This window comes from Pteropus alecto, unplaced genomic scaffold (genome assembly GCF_000325575.1).
Source record: "Pteropus alecto unplaced genomic scaffold, ASM32557v1 scaffold248, whole genome shotgun sequence".
NCBI lineage: Eukaryota > Metazoa > Chordata > Mammalia > Chiroptera > Pteropodidae > Pteropus > Pteropus alecto.
This window is the reverse complement of record NW_006441067.1, coordinates 255418-264519: the sequence shown is the minus strand read 5'-3', so window position 1 is coordinate 264519 and position 9102 is coordinate 255418. Positions and strand designations below refer to the sequence as shown.

Below are 9102 nucleotides of genomic sequence, written 5' to 3'. Positions count from 1 at the left end.
ATGTGTGTATATATATAGCTTCTCTATGAATACAAATTCAAGTGATAAAATATCCTTGAACGTTTGAAGTAATCCATTGGGTCCAGTTTTAGTTTCTCAGATGAAATAAAGTCTAATAGAAGTTAACATTTGCTTGAAGTATGTGTTTTGTAATACCTTTGAAAAGATTGAATGATGTCTTTAAAAAATTTCACAGATAATCACTGAAATGTATTAAGAAAAAAATGCCAACAATTAAAATAAACCCAAATAATTTTCTCTATTTCTCTATTTTTAAGTTTTAGAACGTCATGATATACAGCACTGTTTTCATTTTAATGGTATGTTAAAGGGTTTTTATGAAGATTAAGTGAGTTAATAGGTGTACAATTTCTGTTTTATCAGCCAATATTATTACTCTCTTTGCATAGCTTTAGAACAATCTTTCAAAAGCGGTTTTGGTGTGCTCTCTGCTGCCCTCTGCTGCTAACTTTTTAGAAATGAATTTCAATTCTCAGTAATGCCTCTTAATATAGACAGTCATAAACTCATGCAATATTATGGTTTGAGGGGCCTCTGTAGATAATACCACAGATGCTAAGTTGATTTAATTTACAGAAGCAAGCAACTACTTTAATCTCCTTTAACTAATTATTTGATATTTACTACCATTTCTTTAAATAGCATGCCTGTGTTACAACTTTTGGATTTTTCAGTTTGGGGCATTATTTATTGACTTGTTATCATGAAGATAGGATTTAGTTCTCTTTCCTCCCCTAGCTTTCACCAAGTACATACATCCTTGTCCTGTTCCTCTCACTATACGGACTGGCTACCCAATCTGGACACATACGCAAATGCCCAAGACAATTTTTATTGATATTACATTACTATAAATGATAAAATATTATCCTTGTTTCCTGGATTTATTAGCATTCTATGGTTACATTTTAAATTTGGTTAGATTAATTTTCAGTGACTTAAATATTATTATGACTATGCAAAAGCTATTTACAACTCAGCCATGTAGTAAACCAGTTTTTTGCTGTACAACTTCTTCTTAAATTATAAGTTGGAGTTTATAATTGTCTAGATCTGTGGTGTCCAACATAGTAGCCAAATGTAGCAATTTAAGATTTCAGTCACACTAAACACACTTCAAGTGCTCATTAGTCACATGCGGCTATCAGCTATCATATTGGACAGCACAAATATTCAACATTTCCGTCATCACAGAAAATTCTACTGGACAGCACTTTCATCACCTCAGAGACAACCTATGAGACTACATGATTAAAATAAAAATAGCTTTAAAAATATTTTTGAACATTCATGCTCACACAGATTTTCTACACTTCTCCAAATAAAAACAAAACAAAAATTAAAAGGAAGTTCTATATAGTCCCTATTTTAAAATACCAAAACAAAAAGAGTCTCAGATAAGGATCTCATTTTGTTACCAAACATCTAAAAGTTTATACTCTTTTATTACTGTCTTTTGATATATTCTCTCTAATACCCTCTGAAAGAAGTACAGAAATAAGTGAATTAATTAAATTTCACTCTAGAATTATTGCTATGACAGTGATCATCCAGTGAACTTTAAATTGCAATTATAATGAACTGCCTTTAGTATTTTCTTTTTCTTTTTTTTTTGCCTTCAGTATTTTACAATTTTACGTTATCACCTTCACTATCTTCTAAGTCTGTACTGTTCAAAGTAGTGCTATGTGATATTTTAAAATTAATTTAAATAAAATTAAAATTCAGTTTCATTCACCACATTTCAAGTGCTTGGTAGCCACATGTGGCTGTTAGTTAATATGTTAGCACAGATACAGATCATTTCATCATTCCAGAAAGTTCTGTTGGACAGCACTGGTTTACACTTTTCCTTTGCTTAGCTTTTCCTAGTTCACTCCCAAAGTCCATAGCCAATTATATAAATCTTACTTCATAATGGTCAGCTTATTAAGTTGTTTTTGATTTCATCTTTATCTCCAAAAGCCTTTCTGATCTATTCCAACTAGCCAGTTTGCCTTTTGAGCCTGTTACATAGCTTTCATTCTGGAATGTCATTTCACTGTCATCATGGGTAGGATTCTGACACTTCCTGGGTCTAGGAAAAAAACGAGGAGTCTCAGTCTGCAGCCCTTCCATCTTTTCTTCCTAATCCTGGCTACACCTCACACTCAGTCTATACATCCAGGCTCATTGCTTGGTCCCACATACTGGGTCTGGACATGTGTACATGTCTGGTCTCTAAGTCAGCCTTAGTCATGATGCATTTGGAAAAGAGTGTGTGCAAATTCTGAGACTGGGTCTAGTCGATTCGAGCAGGGAGTTCTGAGGTCCTGAGTACTAGACACGTGGTTCGGAAGGCAGCAGTGTAGAGACTGGTGGGTTCCATCATGTTGGCTTCTAGGACTTCTCACCCTGTTGGGAGAGGCACATCTGAAGGAGGGTCAGAGTGGGGCCCTTTACAGTGCAGGATTTGGAACAGAGTCTCTGGCTATATAGGTCTGAAGGCTCCTTTGTTTCTCCCCAGTCCTGGATTTCCTGTTTCCTGTATTCCTTTTCTGCTTTTTATTGATTTACTTACTCCTTTCAGAGGAGAACATCTTCTGTTTGCTTCCTGAGAAAGTCGCCTGGGAGATGAACTATTTGAGACTTTGACTTAAAAATATTTCTATTCTATCCTCATAGTTGACTGATAATTTTGTCATTAAATTCTAGATTGGAATAATTTTTAAGAATTTTTAGACATTATTACATGATTACCTGGCTTCTCATGTTGCTGTCGAGAAGTCTGCAGATTCTGGTTCTTGGGTTTTTTTTTTTTTCCTGACTTTTTCCTCTCTGGAAACATAGTTATTTTCTCTTTGTCCCAAGTGTTCTACCATTTCGCAATAACAAGAAGAGGTGTAGGTCTATTTTTACCCAGTATATTAGGAACTCGTATACTTCAATTCTGGGAAATATTTTTGAATTCTTTGAATTTCTCTATTTTCTCTGTCCTCTTTCTGAACCTTCTATTATTCAGGTAATGGATCTCCTGGACTAGTTCACTAATTTTATCTTTTTTTCTATTTTTCATTTTGTATTTTTGTTATACTTTCAAAAAATGAGAGTTTGCCTCAATTTCCAATCATTCTATCGGGTTTTAAAACTTTCTATCATTTTTAATTTCTAAGAGCTTCAGAATGTTTTTTTAAAATAACATCCTATTCTTAATTCAAGATTGTAATATTATCCCTATCTCCTTGAGAATATTGATGGTAGTTGAACCCCCCTCCCTCCCTACCCTGCTCCAAGTTTGTTTCCTCTAAGTGGCTGTTTTGGTCTCTCTCATTCAGAGCTTTCCTCAGATATTTCAAAGTTCAACTCATACTTAAAGATAGATGTCCAAAAAGCTCAATGGGCTCTATTGATTGTGAGCTTGACTGAAGGGTGATCTGGCTGCCTCATTTAGTTGGGGAAACCTGTGATGCCAATTGACCTTCTCAGACCCGTCTGCTTTCCCCAGAACAGTCTTCCCAATGTCCTGCCTGGATGATGGATGCTCCTCCGCCAGCATTCTGGGAGCTGAGAATAGAGGGTCATAGATTTCAGCATCCAACATGCATACGTTTATTTAATCTTTCTATTATTGGTTCAATAATTCTACCCTCAACTTGTATCTCAGAGACCCTACATTTTAGTCTTCAGAGAATAAATCTCAAGTTTTCCTTTGGGGATGAAGATGGGAAATGGTCACCTGACTACATGGAGTGAAGAAGATCTGGGTTTCTGACTGCCTTTTAAATACTTTCAATCTTTCTTATTTTAGATATACCCTCTTTACCCTACTCTCAAAGAGTATGTGATGCCCCAATTCCTGAACATTTACCGGAATTTAAATCGGATTGGCCTTTGGATTTTCCCATGGCTTTTTTAGGATTCAGCTTTTTCAGGTCTTCTAAGTCATTAACCCTTGGCCTCCTGTTTTCCCGGCTTCTAAAATGTCATTGCTCTAGTCTCTTCTCCTGTTCTCCCTTTTCTTGTAGATATCTTAAAAAAATCATTTACTGCTGTTTTAATGAAGTTTGGGGGGGTGAGAAATACATGCATATGCTTACCTAGTTATTTTTCCTGGAAATCTGCTTTCCAGGTGAGCTCAGTTTGATCTCACTTTTGAGCTCAGCTCACATGCTCCCGAATAATCAGTCGATCAGGATTTCCTCAGTCACTTCAGGCCTCTGTCCTTCGGGAGATGCCTCTAAGTTCCAGCTTGCTTACATAGAGCCATCAGGTCGGTTGCTAATGTGGGGGTGGTGGGGTTCTTTGGTTGCCATCATGTAGTCACACTGACAACCCACATCAACTTCTCATCCTTCACCTGGTCTCTGGTTAATAGTCTACTGAGATCATGCCTGCAATCTTCCCATTCCAAATCTAGGTCTTTTCCAGGTTTGTAGGCTCTGGATAGCATGCTGGTGTGTGAGCTGACTTGATGAAGCAGCCTCAGACCTGTCTACCGAGGCAATCCACGTGGCTGGCTCTCCTCCTGCTCCTACACCATGCTGGGCAGGAGACTTCCTGCTTCCTCAGATTCTACCTGGGACATAGGGGCACAGACTTCTTCTATTTTTGGCTTCCAAGTGTTTCTGGAGCTACCATTCCACTCCATGGGGGATTCCATCCACTGAGTCTATTGTTGATGCCTAAATATTATGCCCTAAGTTTTTTACGGTTTTGGATTCTGAAGTTTAGAAGCTCAGGTTATAGTATCTCAAAAGCCATTTCTCTAACACTTTGATTTTTGCTGAGAGCTTCTGAAGTCAGTTTAGAAACTCAAATGCTGAGCGTTGTGTTTCTGCTCTGGTTTTCCATAATGATGTTGTGAGGCCTTGAGCGGGGAAGACCCTAGCTGGGTGGGGTGGAGTGGAAGGGTCGCCTCACTATAAAACCTTTAGGATCAACTTTTTTGCTCTATTATCTTCTCATACATATAAAAATTTGCGAATGTTCAGTTTGTTGAAGGCAGAACCACACTTCATTTTTTTTAAGGGAAGAACATTTTCTTTATTCTTATAAATATGTCAAGCATACAAGAATTACTTCATGGATTTGTTGAAGACCTTTAACTTTGTATCTTTATGGCACATGATGATGGTGCCTAGAATACAAACATTTAAATAATTGAGAAATTTGCTAAATATATCTTGGAAGAGTTCCAAAAGAGAAAATAAATGTTACCCTTATACACTTAAAACAATTATATTAATTATATTTACAATATTTACCTTATACAATTAAAGAATTTACTTGGAAAATAACTACATGAATATAAAAGAGCTGCTAAAATTAAAAAAAAGGACCCTCATGTATGGTTAAAATAATCCTTTTTTAATTTGACTTTTCAATTCAGGTTCAAGTTGACAGGTCTGTTTTAGTAGCCCAATGCTCAAGGCCAAAGAGGACTAGTTTTCCTTGTTGTCTGTTGCCCAGTGCCAAGAATTCCAGTGCGTTCCTTTTTTAGAAAATGCAGCTGCTGGTTTCTAGCCACTCCAGACTCAGGTGACAGCTGAGAGTGGAGAGGGGAGGCAGGTATAGTGAAAGCCCAGGGTCAGGAAGGCTCCTTGGTAATGAGGGTAGAAGTAAATACATCAGTTGGGTGCAGAGACATTTCCAAGATGTATTGAGAAGTGGGTGGGATAGAGTAAGAAATTTATCCTGGGCTGCAAAAGTAGATGGGGCTTTATGGTCCTTCATGACAGGTTGATAGTGAATTTCAAACCATGCAATTATTGCCAACTAATTCAAATGAACAAATATTGAATCCCTCCTAAATGCAAACAACTATGCTAGCTCCTAGGGATAAAATACAAAAATTAGCAAAATAAAGCTCTTATTTTCAGTGGCATTTGCAACAAGTTTCCTCATTTTTCTCATAACCCACTAGCTGTGTGGCTTCTCTAATTTGAAGCTTCTCAATCATTCTCCTTTTCCTCTGGGGCAGGATACAGATGCCTTTATTTGACTTCTAAGGCCCTTCATGACCCAGTTCCAGCCTATTGCCCCAGCCTCTTATGCTTAGCGTCTTGGTATATGGTGAACAGACCATGCTACCATATTCTTATGACTGGAATGCTTCATCTTCACAATTTAGCTGAAACGTCATCTTCTCTGTCACACATTCTGTTACTCCTCCCCCTTAGCCATAGGCTGTGTTGGGGCTCCTCTTCTGTACTTCCTTTGTGCCTATCACTATTTTAACCTTCAGTGAGATAATATTGGAATTATTTGTGTCTAGTTTATTTTCTCCCATAGTAGAAACTCCTTAAAGGATGCAACTGTGTCCTAATCACCTTTATATCTCCAGCACATGCCATAGTCCTAGTACACAGCAGACTCAGAATTAGTAATGGCTTGGCAAATGAATAAAATGACTTCATTTACTGTCCCTTACTTTTTTGATATATCAACTGCCAATTTAAAAGTTTTTAATATTAATTTCCCCCAATGTTACCAAGTCTCTTTCCAGAATGCTGTCAGAAGGGTACCTCAGTGGACTTGCCTACCAGAAGGATATCCACTGGAGTTGTGCATCTTATAATGAGCAGGTGGCTGAGGAGAAGGAAGAAGAGATGAAATCTGCTCTTTCCTATTCCTCTGTGGATGAGACACAAGTCAGAAGTCTCTATGTGAGCTGCAAATCCTCTGGCAAGTTTATTTCTTCAGTGCATTCGAGAGAGAGCCAACACAGTAGAAATCAGAGAATCACAGTGCTACAGAAAAACCCCAATCCTGTGTTTGAAAGCCCAAATATGGCTGCAGTGGAAATATGTAGACACCCTAGCAGAGAGACCTACTTGGTTCCACCTTCCTGCAAAAGTATTTGCAAGAATTACAATGACTTACATATTGCAGGGGGTCAGGTGATGGCCATTAGTTCAGTGACAACAGATTTTCCCTCTGAGAACAGTTTTGAATTTGGCCCTTTGCTGAAATCGTCTGAGATTCCTTTGCCCATGGAGGATTCCATTTCTACTCAGCTCAGCGACTTTCCCCCAAAACCTATACAGCGGTATTCATCCTACTGGAGAATAACTAGCATCAAGGAGAAAAGCAGTCTGCAAATGCAGAAGCCTATTTCTAATGCAGTGCTGAATGAGTACCTGGAGCAGAAGGTGGTGGAGTTATATAAGCAATACATTATGGACACTGTGTTTCATGACCATTCCCCTACGCAGATTCTGGCATCTGAACTCATCATGACGAGTGTGGACCAAATTAGTCTTCAAGTGTCTAGAGAAAAGAACCTGGAGACCTCAAAAGCCAGGGATATAGTCATTAACCGCCTGTTGCAGTTGGTGTCTACTGAAATCAGCACTCCTAGTCTCCATATTTCTCAGTATAGCAATGTGACTCCATAGAGGATGCTTCCATTCCTCTTAACTACTCGCAGCTAAAGCACCACTTTATCCATTTATTCTGAGAATGTGGAGGAGGGGGTTGTGAAGGAGTAAAGAGCAAGGGAAGTAAAGTTCAGCTGGAGGTCAGGTGTGAATTAAGAGGAAATCTCATATTACACATGATGAAATGTGGGAAGAAGAGCTATAAAGAATGATTTCAAAGCAATAAAGCAAAAATAAAGATGATCAAAAAAACAAAGGTAGGATTCATTTAAGGGGGGGGTACAGAAATGAAAAGACAACAGCCAAAGAAACTTACACACGTCATGTTAAAATTAAAAAGCCAAAGGTTTCAGGGTAAAGAGTTAAGAATATATTACTCAAAAAATTCCTCCAAGTTGTTTTCCCTTGAGGGAAATGGACTATAGAAGGCTGCTATATTTGGGTAGAGAGACAGGTTCAGTTTTCAAAATATGTTTATCTCTTTGTTCTGTATAAGTAGATCACTTAAAATATATTCTTTATAAACATTAAAACAGTAGCAAATTGTAATTGTGTTTTCCTTTTTGAATGATTACTTAGCTACAGCCAAAGCCACAGAACAGCCACTCAAATCTAATTTTGTTTATTAGTGGAGATGAAGTGTTCTAAATGGAAAATACCACATAGTGAATATAAAACTATTTTGATTTTGCTGTATATGATTTTCTTGGTCATAATTATGAATCTTTCCCCCCCATATTTTCTCTTCCTTTTCTCCATGCTCTTTTGACCCTTCTGGAGTCAGGAAGGGGGTCTTCCACATCCTGAAAACAAAGTTACAAGTTCTAGGGTCCCATATAAAATTCTGTAAATTTATGCACGAGATCGGTAGCTTCATGAGCGCCACACTACTCAACCTCCTTCCTCTAGCGCAGGGATTGACAAACCAAGGCTCATTGGCCAAATCTAGCCTGCTACCTATTCTTTTTGAGATATGATTGACATATAACATTAGTTTCAGGTGTACAACATGATTTGATATTTGTACATATTGTGAAATGGTCACTACAATAAATCTAGTTACATCGTTTTTCAACTTCCATGAGCTAAGATTTTTTTCAACCATTTAAAAATAGAAAAAAACAATGAAAATAAGAATATCTTCTGACATGTGAAAGTTATGATATTCAAATTCAGGGTCCATAAAATAAAGCTGTATTAAAAAAATAAAAGTAAAGCTGCATTGGAACACAGCCGCACCCATTCATTTATATATAATCTATGGCTGCTTTCACATCAGAATGGCACAGTTCAACACACATGACAGAGAATACATGATCCACCAAAGCCTAACACACTATATGCCCTTTTATGGAAGAAGCTGCCTTGCTCATATAATGGTTGCTTGACATAATTCAGCTTCTCTGGGGAAGGTGACTCTGAGATGGAAACTGGTGAGCATGTTCATTGGGAAGCATTGGGAAGAACCTCTGTGAGGGAGTGAGGAGAGCAGAAGAGGTTTCCAGAGAGCCCTCAGGCCAACTCAGGGAGCTCTAGAGTTGGTGTGGTCCTTCAAAATGGTCCCAAATTAAAATTAGAGGATTGGCTCTGGTTCACTAGCTTGACCAGAAGGGGACATAACTTTAGTTGAGGCAGTTCAGTTGAGTGCAAAATTCCCAGAGTGGGAGGAATCAAGAGTGGGTCTTCAGCAGCCAGTCTCAAAGCTGCTGAGGGAATGAGCTTC

The 9102-nt window shown here is 37.9% G+C and overlaps 1 protein-coding gene across 1 annotated transcript in view; it reads left to right on the top strand.

Annotated features, from left to right (window-relative positions):
* CUNHXorf21 (chromosome unknown CXorf21 homolog) overlaps window positions 1–7632 on the top strand; it is a 13362-nt gene extending 5730 nt beyond the window's left edge. The window contains exon 2 of the mRNA XM_006918277.2: window positions 6495–7632. Within this exon, the coding sequence (XP_006918339.1) occupies window positions 6507–7397 (891 nt within the window). The 5' untranslated portion in view covers window positions 6495–6506 and the 3' untranslated portion in view covers window positions 7398–7632. The remainder of the gene's footprint in view (window positions 1–6494) is intronic.
* Window positions 7633–9102: the final 1470 nt, after the last annotated feature.